Raw genomic sequence first — 16,441 nt, forward strand, 5'->3', positions numbered from 1 at the left:
CTATCTCAGTAACAAGCAATCATTTCGAAATTTTCCAAAGTTGTATTTTCTGTTAACATATAGATGTATTCTAAAAGGCACATGGACATTGGTTTTTCATTGTTTTCAATGCAGGATCATCTTTCCCATATATTGCTGTTCGGATAATTTGCGGACACCCTGTACACATTGAAAATGCTACTGATCCCGAGTAGTGTCCCTGTGTAAGTACAGCTGTTCTTGCAATAACGGAGTAGCATCTGCGGGCGTTCACAAAATGTTCACAAATTGCTGTAGATCGATAAATATGCGTACATGGTTTTAAAAGTATGCGATTTTTAAACCAAAACAGATAAAAATTTATACTTTCAGGTATTAGGTATCAGAAGGCCGGCTCTAAAGGCACGTTTCCCACCAGTTGGGAGATTTGTGCCATCGCCATTTGAGCCTATTTCATCATCTACCCGATGGGAGAGGAAAGGGAAGGGAAAGATGGGAGGAAATAGGAAGAGAGAAGATCGCATAAGTGAAATGAGAGCATGTAGCTCCATACCACAATGGGTTCGAACAGCGCCCTGAAAACGGCACTGCAAAACGCATGAGTGTAAAGAAAGCCTATAGCACATTACCACAGCGGGTTAAAAATAACTGAATGTCCTGAAGATTCAGGCTTCTGCATTCAGTTTCACTTAATAAGTGTTTATCAAGTAATCGAAATCGCAGTTGCGTGAGAACTGGACAGTAACATATCAGATGATACGAAGTTCCATAATCGGAATCACAGCTATCACGCACAAATGAGCTTTTATTTAGAGCCTCCTAACCATTCATTCCTAGGCACGGTACGCATCACACCTTAAATTAGGAGTCACCTGTGAGGTTCCTTTTTCATAGGGGGCGGTCATAAATACGAAGGTCGGAAAATTAGTCATAAATTCGTGCAATTTCATATGTATTCGTGTCCTATATGCAAATCATTTCATCTGCAAAGAGGAAGAGGTGTTAAGGTTTACACCCCATTCCCCTCGCAGTATTGACTAAGGTGATATTAACATGATTTCAACTTTATTTACTCACATGTACCAGAAGAACAAAGAACAAAGTTACAGTAGCTGTACAATCAAGGCTTTCTACGTGTATTGTGGAGCAGCCTACTATGATTTTACATTTAAAACTCAAAAATGAAGTCCTTGACAGCTACCATTTGTTGTTAATCAAGTTATGTTTTGGTAACCTAGACATACGACACCCAAGCGGTCACCACCAATCTGGTCGCAAATGGTCGCAGCTGCAGTTATGTGCAAAATGTACTATAACTATAAAGGTAAGTTTCATAGAAGAACGCATGAAGGGGTTTGGAGAGGAAACATTCTTTTCGGCTTAGTGAATGTTTCTATAAGTTCGAGTTTTTTCGAATAAAGGCTGTATATCAGCGATGTCGTTTCCAAACAAAATATGCAAATTTTAAATTTATTTTTTAAAGAGATCGATCAAAACCTTATTGAAAATCAGTGCCATTGATAGCGTACTTGTAGAGCATCATTAACATTTCCGACAGCGTAATGAAAATGTTAAAAATATTTCGATTTTTATGATTTATATCTCCACTCAACACATCTCACTTAAATGACCCATATCGAAACGAACATGCAAGAATTCAGCAAAAATAATTATGAAACCTTGTTCCATAAGTATTCAATACAATGTCATTGGAAAAAATATCACGATTTAGTTGAAGTTGAATTTTTGAATTGATGACCTATGGGGGAACCTCTGTGCACCAGAGCAGGCAGGCCGTATTGTTAATTTTGAGCCAGTTGAAACAACCGCTACCGACACTACGCGGCTATCTAGGCTGCTCAGGAAAAGGAGGTTAATATTGATGATTAACTCCTGACGTGCCAAAGCAGCCATTTGAAGCTGCATCTGTTGGTTCCTTGTACAATTTTGATTATTCCGGTCAATCACGGAGTAGCAACTACGGATTGTACGGTCATCAATGTTTATGCTTATGATGGATGACAGAACTATCGAATTTTCTCATGTTCTGTACTTGGTATACTCTCACTTAACACCGACCTCAAGCAGCACAGTTTGTTTCAACTCAAGAATAAAAATATATCTTGAAATTAATTTGAGTTGTCAATAGGGTCCTAAAGCCCTGTCCCAATTTTAGTGCAAAACGCTTAAGTTTAGGTTAAAAACACATGTTTACTCATTTTTCTAATGTTTTCCGTTGGGTTGAGTACAAAAAACATTTTTTAGATTTTGTCACACCCCTTGGCTTAAACTCAAATTATGGGTATATTTTGTTTTCCGTGTCCCTTCCGAAAACCTCAGTGTTAAAACTAAAACCCCACTGATAAAAATCCAAACGCTCGATCTGTGTGTTTAAAATTATGGATCGATTCATGAACGTCCATATCGATTTGCTATGATTTTCTTGCAAACTTCGTGTGTGTTACACATTAAATTCCTGTGTTTTGCTTCATGGATTGATTCATCAACCGACAACAGGGATTCCATATTTTTTCCACATAAGTTCCCGAAGCTTTCTCTTCAGATTCGTATGTGTCAACCTATGCACGCATAGATCATCACTCCAACACGGGTTCAGTGTGTTTCGCTTATGGTTATCTTGTGTCATAAACATCATGTTCAAGTTGGTCGATTCATTGATATGCGCAATGAGATTGTTATGATGAAATCCATGAGCTATGCTATCGATTTTCATGTTCAAAGCTTCTAAATTGTTTGTGATCAACCCATGGGATGCATAGTGAACTGGATTGCGGTTGGATCTCGTGTCGAAGGACAGTCATCATCATGCTTCCAAAGAGAAGAAGCAAAATTTGAAGCTGAAAGTGTTAGATGAAAATTTGTGAATTTGATTTTTCTTTTATTAGTGAAGTTGACCGATATACGAGAATTCTACCTTTCTATAAGAAAACATTTTTTTTTTGCATAGATGACCGTACAATTCGTAGTTGCTACTCCGTGATTGACCAGAACAATCGAAGTTGCACAGGGAATTAATGAATGGGGCTTGGGATTAGCTTACCATTCTTCAATGTGCACAAATCGAGAGCTCAAATTTAAAAGTCAATAACGGCGCCGGCCACGTCCTTACGGTCATCGGGGAAGGGAAGGAATGTTAGTGTGACTACCGTTGTTACTAGAGACCGAGATCACCTCTGCATCTCCACGGTTGTCATGGAGAGGATATTGGGTTAGTGGGATAAGGTAAAGATCTGGGAGTCACCAATGTTTGGTGATGCGATCCATGATATAATCACGCCTAACCGGAGTCGCGAAATAATTCGATAATCGCATTAAACGCCGAACAAGTGTTCGTCACTCGCCCACGCAAGAGCAAGCGACGCGATCAATAGATCAAACACTACTAACGATCCGCGGCGCTTTTTCATTTCTCTGAGCGAACGACGCGCGACAAGTTTGATCCTGCCCCCATCGCCCGCCCCCGCAGGAGCAAGCGTCAAGGTCGAAGGATCAAACACTACTAACGAACCGATCACTTTTCCACCGCTTCACTACCCACGCGCGACATGTTTGATCCTGCCCTCATCACCCGCCCCAGCAGGAGCAAGCGTCAAGGTCGAAGGATCAAACACTACTAACGAACCGATCACTTTTCCACCGCTTCACTACCCACGCGCGACATGTTTGATCCTGCCCTCATCACCCGCCCCAGCAGGAGCAAGTGTCAAGGTCGAAGGATCAAACACTACTCTTCTACCTTTCTATAAGAAAACATTGATAATAAACTATACATTAGTAGAAAAATCGGATTCCACTAACAGATTTTCCTGGCTTTCAGTTTCGAAAAAAAAAATGGAATATGCTTATCCCTGGCTTCCCAAATTATGGATTTGCGGCGCCCCGCTTGTTGCTGGCTCACGGGTTTGAAAAAAAAATCAAAAGAGCTTGCGACAAGCAGAGGAGCCATATTTTAGGGAGCAAAAGTTTTTTTTATCAAATTTCTTCTTTCAGTCCCATGACATTTATGTTCTATCTACACATGACTATCTAAAGCTACTACATTTCGAATTCAATAAGCAAATCAGTTGGTTTTCATAATTTAATATTTGGAAATTCATGTTTGTTTCACATGACAACCTAATGTTGATACACATGTTATTATACCGTGAAATCAATGATGAAATCCATATGGCTACCACACTCAAATCATGTGGTTTTCCTCATTGCGCAAATCTTTAAGTAAAACACACGACCTTGACATGTAGATTTTTCTCAGTGCCCTGTGGTGTTTTTGTCGACTAAGCGAACGTCAAACATGATCAAAAGTGTCAAGATTCATTTATGGACCCAATTTTTAAATTAAAGTTTAAACATGATACCGCCGTTGTTTGAGCGGGAAAAATTGCTCAAGTAGTTGCAGTAACATGCTCTTTCGTGTTATTAAATAAAAACAAGATTCCATCAACAATTTTAGGACCCAATTGTTGAAAAAATGACTTACAATTGCACTGAGCAGCAACGCAGAGGCGGAGTATGTTTACAATATATTTATGTTATTGTGAAATTGCATATTTGTTGCAAAACACTTAGGAGAAGAAAAATTAAAACAAAACTATACATGAGAATCAAACTTTCGACCTCAAATTCATAAATCTTGTCCTTTACTCATTACTCCACCAGCTCTTCGAACAGTGGCTTCGCTAATGACCTTCGGTATACTAGCTCATTACTGGCAAAATCTGCCACAACTCATATAAACCAAAGTTATTGCAAAAACTTTCGCGCAACATATGAGAAACACCATTTGAACAAACAAACTTTTTCTATAACATGATTTCGTATTTACATGGTACATAGTGTGGAACTCAACTATATTGCAACTGGATTGAAACAAACAAACTTATAGCTGTCAAACAAGTTGTTTAGTGCAACTTTCACGCAAGGAGGTTGAGGTGGATGTCGAGAGAAAGCCATTGATCATTATCGCTTGAACCAGTAAGCAACTCACAAGTCCTATAAAATCGTATCTTTGCTACGAAGTAATTAGATAACCGTGTGGAAAGCGCGTGGACGCGATCGGGTAGTGCAACCAAAAAGTGAAGTGCCTCAGACTCGCAAGCCAAAGCCAATTAGTTGAGGTCGAGGATTCAATCGGCTACCCTAAGGATCGTATAGAGACCCTCGTCACGCTGTCAATCGGATTACGACCGGTGACACTGTAGCAGACCACCGGTGGGTAGAATCCCTCTCGAGACGGCGCACATCCCCGTTCGCCTGTTACGTCATTTGTCGTCACCGCCCCTTCGTCGCTTGAACATCACCTCGAGCATCACAGAACCCACGGCAGGGTTGCTGCAGGTACGTTCCATCCTCCTCTCCCCACCTCCGCACCAGGGCCCCAACGTCATCGAACAGCGCTGCACCGAATACCGTACCCTCCAGAAATTCAAATAAAAGAAGACCTTGCAATTCAATTCTCTCAGCTCTCTTTAATGCTTGTTCTAGGAAAGAGTCATTGGATGTAGCCTGTTGCGAGTCGTTGATCAGTCCACTTTGTACTATCGGTATTACCGATTCGGTAAGTGCACGTTGTTGTGAGTCCTTCCGAGGTCGGTGGCCGACCCTGAGATTTAATAGCCAAGAGGTAAGCTAGCCGGTCTGCGACGTGCCTACGTCAAGGACACTTTCAGTTTTTAGGAACATAACATGTAAATCGGCATTTTGAGAGAAGTTGCAAGAGTTTGTTCGAAAAGTTATTGAATACATCTTGATAAAGTTCACTTCAATGCTGCTTGCAGAGTTCATTTGCAGAAAATCTCGTTATTTCGATAAAGTTAAACATCAAACACGTAGTGGAATGCAAGTTTATTGCGATAATGAAACTTTATGAGCTTTTGATATAAATATGCAACGGAACAAGAACAACTAGGTAAGGTTCATATGCTTTTATTGATACATTTTTGAAACCATTTTAAGAAAGCATCTCTTTGAAGGAAGTTTCGCGTACTACTTGGTATGTAATTAACAGATGGCGATACTGTCTATCAATGCTTAAAAACAACGCCTCTATCGCCAATCGGATTACAGTTCAGGTGTTTTGGACTTTGCGTATTTGACAATAACCGTGATTTTGGTTTGGTGAATGGAATTACCATGACAAACGCATAAACGTGTGTATCTAAATATTGTGATATCTATCTATTTATCTATCTATATAAATAAAAATGGAATGGTGTTTGTATGTCACGAAATGGCTCACGAACGGGGCAACGGATTTGAATGATTCTTTTTCCATTTTATTCGTCAAGGGTTCCGACGTGTTTGTGTGTATAAAAGTTCCAGGATGTTCACCGGGAAAGTAGGAAAAACGGGACTGAAAGGAACTGTCATTTTGTATGGGACGATTCATAGCAGTATTCAACAGCCTACTTGATGGCAAGACGAAGTTTGCCGGGACCACTAGTTTTAAATAAATATGCTATTATAATCGAGCTAGAATCTTTTGATTAGGGTAGTAGTATAATACTGATTCATACACAAATTACGTGTAACTTCTAAGGGTATATAGGAACTTGATTTGAATTACTTCAATAATCACGGGTAAATCGCCTATGAGTATCATCGATGGTTGATGATCTAACTAAAATCTAGGTCTGACTGATTGAAATCTCGAGAAGAAAATATTTTTACAACTTACGGAATATTTCTTAACAGTGTACAAACGATAACAATCTCGGACATCGAACCCTTTCGAAATCATGTTTTCTGGTTGTTTTTCGATCCTGGATTTTGGAATTCGAAGCTTCGCCACAAACATAGAGATTGCCTTATGAAAACAAATATCGAAGGTTTATAAGTTTAACGAATAGTGATTTAAATGACACGAGAAGTAAACATCATGAATCGATATACCCCTCGAAACAAGGTTTTCTCAACATCTTTGAGAACATAGAATGCGCCCATTCCTTCGGCTCAATATTCTTGCTTAATTTTTGATCTCACCCTAACAGCCATTACACCGTGTCCAATATATTCTCATACAAATTCGAGATGACATTACTTTGCGATTGTCTAACTGACATCATTGGTGATAATATTTTTTGATAGTGGTTATAATACTGATTCACTGCAGAAAATATTTTGGAAATATTTCAATTATAAACTTATTTTATCAACTTAAGAATTTACGAAAAATATTTCCAGCGGCACGCTCATAGGCAGAGCCCAATTTCAATCTGCAGTTATCACACATATATTAATCAAATTTTATCAATATTTATCTATTCAAAACGCAATATGATTAACTTAAAGTTTCTGAAACTTTTTTGTGAATGCTCTGATTTTCACTTTGTAAACCAGACCAATATGAACAAAAATTCATTTTAAGTGCAAAACACGACTTCAATGGACATTTCATCACTTATCAAAGCAATTATTTTTTCTTATTCATAAAACAAGCTATTCTACGTTAGTATAATACTACCAGACTACAATGAAATACTACAATATTGAATTATCCTACATTAAGTAAAGTTATACCAAAGAAAAGAAAAAGTGTATGAGAATATATTGGACACGGTGTAATTACCAAGTGTGTAGCTTTTTGTTACTTAACAAACGAAAAAAAAAAATATACACGTTATTTCACTTTGCTACAAAGGAGAAAAGGTCTTCCCCTGTCTCTCAGTTGTGTTTTTATCTTGGTCCATTTGTTTTCTTAACCTTACTCGGTTACTAATGGCTCTTTGGATATGCAAGGTTATGCAAGATTTCAAAATTCCTGGATTATCTCTTAATGAAAATTTTCATGACTTACCAGGACATAGGGTATCATCGAGCGTACAACGTGCCAATTTTGGCAAAGAAAGCTCTAAGTTTATGATTGTAGAAGTGCTCTTATCACACTTAACTGAGAAGCGTGGTGGTGGTTCACCCGCAATAGCCTATGTTCAGGCAGTACTGGTCAAAAAGTTCTGATGAAGGTCGCTAAGTTTACCGTTTGATGCAGAAAATAACTTAGCATTCTGCAACTTCCCCAAATTATTACTGATTATGTGTATTCAAGTTCAATGCTCATCCATCAACACTTCATCATAGACATAATAGACCACCAAAAATTGAATTTCATATACAAAAACGTAACTGAATTGAGTTGGTCAATGTCAGTACCTAACCTGCATTGAATTACTACCGATACAATGCAAATGTAACAAAATGTGTCAAACCGATTTTCCTATCGTTTGAACCGTGCAATACGCATGCCAGGTCTAGTGAAACTGAAAGTGTAGAAGCATTGCGAGCTGAAGTGTATTGTGTCAGCAAAAACTGTTACATTTAATATGCACCTGTTTATGCAATATGATTCAGTTCAAATCTGAGCAATTATATCTGCCATTTTTTGTTGAAAACAATGCTCATCTCAACCGCACTGTAGCATATCGGCGATAGTGTGACGACAGCAACATCGTCATTAGTTTTTAGACCTGCACTGCGCCGTACATCAGCTATTCGCTTCAAGTAGAATTGGGTCATCTCGGTGACAGTCCTATCAATACATAATGGCATCCAAACATGCTCCTAAACACAGAAGGGCTTTCCCCGTTAGAATTGGGCAAGTATCGGCAATATCGATTGACTTTCTTTCGGTCCCAAACGATGACACCGTGTGGTGATAGTACCATACATCACAGATAAACAGACATGGCACTGACAAAATTTCCACCTACCACACTCTAAACGTTCTTGTCGAAGTTCCTATGTTTCTTGCTTCAAGGATGCTCCGTGGATGAGTTTTCACACTAGCGCCTTTTGCAGGCCTTATGGTACAACATGGCCAATTTCAATGAAAATCGTTCCTAATGTTTCGTCTTCTTTTTTGTGGATACATGTTCCACCGCTCTGTGGTTAGTGAATTATAGATGAACGACACATTTCACGCCTCGGTGACAGTGATTAAACTTGTGTCGACTCGCGTGATGCCTGACATCTTTGGGAGATAATGGTGAACCGTGCACATGGCACACGAAGGGCTGACGAAACAGAGCAACAGTTGCTTGCATGAGTTGACGCGATTAGGTGGTTAGATGGATGGTTTGCATAAAATTATATATTTAGGTATTTTTGACTAAGCATGTTGATGCTTTTATTCTACTGGTCTTTCTCGTCTAGACATAGAAAAAGCATTCGACTGTGTTTGGCATGAAGGCTTGATCGTAAAATTAAAAAAAAAACTTTAATTTTCCAACATACATTGTCAGAATAATTCAAAGTTATCTGTCAAATCGTACAATTCAGGTTAATTATCAGAACTCCAGATCTGAAAGACTTCCTGTAAGAGCTGGTGTTCCTCAAGGCAGCATTTTGGGACCAATATTATACAATATTTTCACATCTGTCTTACCTTAGTTACCTCAGGGATGTCAAAAATCCTTGTTTGTGGATGACACAGGCCTTTCCGCCAAAGGACGAAGTCTGCGTGTCATCTGTAGTCGATTGCAAAAAAGTTTGGATATTTTTTCTTCATACTTGCAAAAATGGAAGATTTCTCCTAATGCTTCCAAAATTCAACTAATAATTTTCCCTCATAAACCAAAAGCTCTTTATTTGAAACCTTCAAGTAGACATGTTGTCACGATGAGAGGGGTTCCAATAAATTGGTCAGATGAAGTTGAGTATCTAGCGCTCATGCTAGATAAGAATTTAACTTTCAAAAATCACATTGAGGGCATTCAAGCCAGAAGAGAATTCAAAATTAAATTTTGATAATGATTCTGAGGCTTCCTCCCTGGTATAGTACCAATGAGTTACATAGAATATCCAGTGTTGAAATATTAGAACAAATATCATATAAAATAATTATTTATTTCAGGCAAAAATTGTTACAATCTTCTATTGCCACGATTAATGCGTTATATATTAAGATTAAGTTAGGTTAAGTAGATTGAAAATAAGCAGGTGAAATCAACTCACCTGTAAACAATCTGAACTGCTACGGCAAATGAAATATAATATGTTGTTAACATGTAAATAAAATCTAAAATTTGTTTTACCACATTAGCATGATAGTGTTGTCGAATAACACAGAACACCTAGATATAAGAAATGAATGTAATGTTTGGAATGATACTAATGAAGAAATTAAAAAAAAAAAAAAGCTGGGTCAAAGCTGTGAAATATGGTTACCTATAAGAACGTTAAAGCACCCTTTGGTGCTTTGGTTTTTCGGATAAACAAATTTCTTATACTGCTAACATTTTTCTTATTAAAGTACGGTCTATTTTTCGTAAATCTTTGATATATCTCAATAATTTATATTGTAGTTTGAGTATGTTGCACTACTTTTCATCTACAGTTTTATGAAATGTTACATTTCTTGATTCATTGGATACCTAGTGAAGTGTTATAAATTTTGGAAAATCTGTTTTCACAATGCTTTTGTTGCAGTTAAATTAGTGTTCTTTTCTTTCATATTTGAAAATCTATTCTTCACAATATTGTAAAGTGTTCTGTTTAGAGTTAAAACTTACATCGAAGTGTGTAGTGAATTTCATCATTTTATATTCGCTATCAACAGTCTGAAATGGTTCTCTGTTTATTGTTTTAAAGAATTCCTCTCGATGTTAACAGCGTCGTTGCATTGTATTATCAAATGAGGAAAGACTAGTTTCTTCGTCGAAAAACTTCCATCTTGTTGCAGAAAAAAGAAACCTCTCGGAAACTTTCATTTCGCATGTCACTGCCTGTTTTCAAAGTTGGTTTCCTAATTTTTGTTGTGTTTTTTGTTTGCTCTATTTTCCTAACAATTCGTTAAGCTCTAGTTTTCTATCACATTTTCCAGTGCCTTTTGCCCTCGTGTCTTCTTCATCCTAGAGCCCGTCTTCGTTCTCGTCATCGTTCGTACCTAGTTAGCGTCTTCACACTTCACAGAGCGAAAGAATCCAGCTTTATCCCGTTGCTTGCCACGGGTTTGAATATTGGTCGTTCGCTTTCGGGCCCCAAGCTCCAGCTCTAGTATCCTTTTATCAACGAGGCAACGTGTTGCTTTTCCTCCTCCGATAATCCGTTCTTCAGAGTTCGTCTTACTGTTCCGACAAAGGAAGCGAAAAAGAACAAAAAGTAAGAAATGGATAAGACACAAATGAAATGGTTGAGTGAGAATTGAATTTTCTTCAACAGTTTTTTTCTGTGTTACATCCAGTTATCGTGGATGGGTTGGAATACTCATGCAGTCAGTCTCGTTGGTTTAGTTCAAAGTATGAATGGAAAAATCCTCAAGAGGAGTACAAAAGCGGAGGACAAGCACACACCTACTGATGGATGAATGTGGGAGGATATCATGGAAGGGGGTAACAGTTGAGTACAGTACCAAGCGGGAAAACTTGCAGAGTCATTTTCCCCCAGCAGTTTGTAGTCGAGGAGGAAGGAAATTGGGATTGGGTAACCGTTGGGTAGTAGCGGAAGAAAGTGTCCGTCTCAGTGGGTGCTGCAATAAGGACTGAAGGAAGTTGCTTCGTAATTCAGTTTTGCATGGATGACACATATTCACACAGGAGGAACTTTCGCTCCTTTTTCATGCTTTCACAGCAGGATTCAATTGAGTTTCATGCTTTTTACGAGGGCGGATGGTTTCTTGTTAGTGCGATAATAAGAGTTAGAAGCTAGGTTAGAAGCGTTAGTGTACCACCATGAGATTTTAGTTTGTAGATTTTTCTACATATAAAACGGATACACTTAAACTTTGTTCTACGAAGTAGAATTGCAAAAGAACATTGAATATTACAATTTTCACAAATCTATATTAAATTTAAAAACATTTAATAAGAATACCTGCTCTACATTCCAGAGCATCTTGGAATATTATAAAAGATCTTCAAATTTCAGAATATCTCTGAGAGAATTACTGGTGCAGTACAAAGCTAAAAAGGTTTGAAAAGAGAATGGGTGATGTATTTAATACAACAAAAGTAACTTCTGGAAACATATATCCTTGGATTTTTTAGCTTAATGATTAATATTTTTAGCAGTGGTTTATGCTTAGTAGGGACCCAGATAGTCGTAGCGGTAAATGCACTGTTATTCAGAATGACTACGTTGAGGGTCAAGGTGTCAAAACGCGTTGGTCAAGGGTATTTTTTCTTGACGAAATATTCGCGTTTTCCACACGATATACACGATGGTCTATTGATGAAGAAAGCTTTAATTCAATAACTGTTTTTTATATATACAGTCAGCTCTCCACATTTCGATGTTCTATATCTTGAATCTCTTCTTATGTCGATGATTTCTTCGATTCCTTCATTCTGCGTACATTTTCTCTCTCCATATCTCGATATGTTTCTGTGGATTTTTTGCTCCCAATTTTCTCTCCATATGTCGATATGACCGTTATCTAAAGTTACTAGACCAAATTTCTAGGATTCAAAACAAATTAGGAACGAGAAATGTTTGTTTATTGTTTTCTTGGTAACGGAGTGGTTTTCAATCTAGTATGCATCTGAGACGAGACCCGCGAAGACGGTCTTCTTTTTCTGTGATTGCTGAGTTTTTTTTCTTATTCCACTTTGTGTTTATACCTGGGAGGGAGGCACCGATACTACACACGAAATATGCATAGCCTTCAACCTATACGAACTGCTCAGATGAGATCGACTCCTTTCGGTCTTCAGTACAGTCACCCATGCTGGACCTGCATATCTGATGATCGATGTTGTGACACAGCCGTTTCTTGCTGCTTTCAATCGCCCAGTCGTTTGCCATGATCCAGGATAACGCCGCTATTGCCTTCGCCGTTTTTTCACAGACATAGGCGATATGTTTGTTGAAATTAAGTCGATCATCAATCATCACCCCAGATGCTTAACTTCGCGCTTCGAGTCGATGATATAACCACCAACTTGCCTGCTGCCCTACCTTACGATTGCTAATCATAACCACTTCAGTTTTGTGATGGGCTATCGTCAGCTTCTTGTCCCTTATCCAATCTTCTATAGTTTCGATTGTCTGGGTGGCGAGTACTTCCACCTTCTCTCTTGATTGACTAACTACCAATAGAACCACGTCGTCCGCAAAGCCAACAATCTTTACACCTCTGGGAAGATTTAATTTCAGGACACCATCGTACATCATATTCTACAGAGAATAGAGCCCTGAAGAACGTCCGCCGTAAATTGAGTACTTTTTACTCCTTGGTCTGTTTCGTTTATCAGTAACCGATTCTTAAAATAGCTCTTCAGAACCCAGAAGATGTACTCAGGTAATCTCATGCTATGCAACGAATCGACCATTGCTTTCCAGCTAGCGCAGTTGAAAGCGTTCTTCACGTCAAATGTGATCACCGTACAATAACGGGTTCTTCTCCTTTTCTGCTTCTAAGCTGTTTCCATGGTTTCCACAACAGTTTGGATGGCGTCCACAGTAGACCTTCCTTTCCGGAAGCCGAACTGCATATTCGACAGCCCGTTCAGGCTCTCCGCATGCTTCGTAAGCCTGTTCAGGATAACTCTCTCGAGCAGTTTGCTGGACGTATTCAGCAAGCATATCGGCCTATACGTTGAAGATTCGCCACGTGGTTTATCCGGCTTTGGCCACACCACCAATGTTGGGAACTCAATTTCCCATTTGGGGGTATTACTCGTGAGGTAAATTGTTGCACTTACCCTCGTGGAAGCACCAACGACTTACCTCGTGATCGAGCCACCGACAGCCGTGCACACCACCGGCACTCGTCACGCTGCATGGTAGGCTCCGTTCATTCGGAGCACAACCAGGTAAAAAATCGTCTGACGCAATCGCGCACATGGTTGTGACGGAGACATGAATAAACGATTGCATCAACTATACTGAACGCGTAGGGCGCGCACAACTAACTTTTGTCGCTTCCAGCAGTCTGAAAAGCTGCCATCGACAATGCAGTTCTACAATGTGGTCCTGAACATATCGGAGTTTTCGAGGATCGCTGTTTTCAGAGCCAGATTTGGGATTCCGTCTAGTTCTGGGGCCTTCTTTGTGTCCAAGGCTTTCGTCACACCGATCAACTCCTCATTTGTTACTCGAGATTCATCGTAGTCTCCATCCTGCACTCCGTAAGGAGTGAGCGGAGGTTGTGGCTTCGTGCTGCGGGAACAGTCCGTCAATAATTCACCTTCATTCTCTCCGGGCACTTTTCCGGTGTCATGGTTGATCCTTTTAACCTCGCCATGGCTACTTTGTACGCGTTGACCCACGAATTCGCGCAAAGCCTGATTTCGCTTTTAAGTGCAGATCTTGCCGCTCTGTAGACGAGCCTGCGTTCCTCTCTTTCAGCGCTGTTGCAAGCCTGCTGCATCCTCCTTCTGGCTCGGCAATGGTCGTGTTCCATCAGTAGGCTGGACGGCGACCGTTAGCTGGTTTCCCAGCTCTCGGCATGGTTGCATCGCAAGCACGAGTTAGTGCTGCCATTAACTCGTCTGCACTGTGGCTCAAAGTGATGTGTTCAAGTCTAAGCGCTTCGACGAACACGTCCACCTTCGTACATCTATCTGACTTTCGCAATATACTGGCTAGAACCTATCCCCGATGCGGTACCGAATTATCTGATGGTCGCTTCCGGTATACTCTTCGCACACTCTCCAGTTCATGTGTCTTGCTAGCCTCGGGCTGCACAAAGTGAGGTTCATGATGGACTCTCTGCCTTTCCGACGATATGTGCTAACGTTACCTTCGTTGGCTAGATGAGCATCTAGCTTTGATAATGCTTCTAACAGACTGCATCCTATTGCGTTGGTGAGGCGGCTTCCCCTCTTGATCGCCCAAGCATTGAAGTCGCCGGCTATGACGAATGGTCTACGATCGGTAAGCTCTTCCGTTATTCTGTCTAGCATATAGTTGAATTCTTCTGACGGTCATCGCAGAGGTGCGTAGCAACTACAGATGTACACACCATCAACTTTAGCGATTACGAAGCCTTCTTCTTCTGCGCATTTCACCATTTCCTGAAAGGGGTATCTTCCCACCGTCCAATTTGCCGCTGTTTTACTTGTCTCTTATACTCAATTATCATCTCTAGGTGGGATTCGCTATGGCTCAGAGATGATAGCTACGTCACACTTTATTTCCGCTACGAACTGCCACAGCAAATACTGAGCAACCTCACAGTGGTTCATGTTTTTTTTTACGACATCTTGAGCCTCCTGTGACGTGTTTGATGTCCTCTTTGTTGGCACAGATCAGACATTTCGGAGTTTTCTGACAGTCTTGCGCCTCATGGTCATCTTCTCCACACCTTCTGCACAGTTTGCTTCTATCTGGCCCATTGCAGAACCGTGCAATATGACCAAATCCAAGACACTTATAGCACGCTACCAGCTGATAGCGTTCAGCCTGACCGAGGCTACATGCTACTACTTCCACTGTGGCCTTTTCCCATACGAAATATTATTGGAACGTAACCCAATGCGTACTGCTGCTAATCTCAGATCTTCCTCCGTTGAATTCTCGTCCATATTTTTACATTCGAAAGTCACTTCCGGGCAGACGACTCTTACTTCCATCTTATTCCCCATGGCTTTTTCGGCTAGCTCTTTATAGAAAGAGCTTCTTGCCTTTGACTCCTTTCTTAACTCGAGGATCATCTCACCATTCAGCGTACGTCTGACTTTTTGCACGTCTTTTCTCCTAGATCTTTGAAATCTGGATTCGACCGTATAGCACGCAAAACCTCCATGTACGAACCGTCACTTGCTTTAAAAACGAGCGTTTCGCCCTTGCTCCGCTCCTTAATGGACACACGATTTTTGGATGGGTTCTTTTTACTCGGTTTCTCTTTTTTCTTTCGCACTCGTTTCCACTTTTCGCGATGCTGAGTCTCGCATTGCTTCTAACGCGGACTGGTCGCGCAAGCTCTTTTTCGACTGTATCAGCCCTCACCTCCTATACGCCGCTCCAAGGGCTCCTTGGATCTTCGTCACCAACAGTTTGATGTCTTTGTGCATATTGCTTCTTTTGTCGACATACTAGTGCAGGTTAATTTGCTCCTTCTCTCGTTTGTGCTGTTGATGCGCTTGTTGGGTATGAAGCGTCGGTGATCTTACCAACCCGCTTCTGGCAAATAGATTTGCCGCGCCTTTTCCGATGTTGTTTATACTCTCCATTCTTCAGGGTCCCCCCCTCCAGACCACTATCGTCAGCCACCGTATGTAGTCGAATTTCATGGTCCCATGTATGGTCTCTTTCCTACGCATGCTCCCACTGCGTGACAGCCACACGATATCCATGTTTCCAAAGCCGAGCTGATAACGGTTGCGAAAGGATTGAAGCTGAACAAAGCTCCCGGTGGTATCCCTAACGTAGAGCAAAGGGTAGCGTTTGCTGATATATTTAGGACAGCGTTGCATCGCGTGCGCGGAGAAAGTGTCCAAACAGACGAGGAGAGGAAATCGATATTGCGCAGTGGTAACGGTAGATGTTAAGAACGCGTTCAACAGTG

At 40.3% G+C, this 16,441-nt stretch overlaps 1 protein-coding gene across 10 annotated transcripts in view; it reads right to left on the reverse strand.

Annotated features, from left to right (window-relative positions):
- Positions 1-10,237: 10,237 nt before the first annotated feature.
- The window catches only part of LOC5572977 (FH1/FH2 domain-containing protein 1), a 467,818-nt gene continuing 461,614 nt past the window's right edge, over positions 10,238-16,441 (reverse strand). For 9 of the 10 annotated variants that reach the window (XM_021842727.1, XM_021842725.1, XM_021842726.1 and 6 more), the window contains one exon: positions 10,238-11,060. In XM_021842727.1, coding sequence (XP_021698419.1) covers positions 10,987-11,060 — 74 coding nt within the window. In that variant the 3' untranslated portion in view covers positions 10,238-10,986. The remainder of the gene's footprint in view (positions 11,061-16,441) is intronic. The other variant, XM_021842731.1, reaches the window with a different exon arrangement.

Source organism: Aedes aegypti, chromosome 2 (genome assembly GCF_002204515.2).
Source record: "Aedes aegypti strain LVP_AGWG chromosome 2, AaegL5.0 Primary Assembly, whole genome shotgun sequence".
Classification (NCBI taxonomy): Eukaryota; Metazoa; Arthropoda; class Insecta; order Diptera; family Culicidae; genus Aedes; species Aedes aegypti.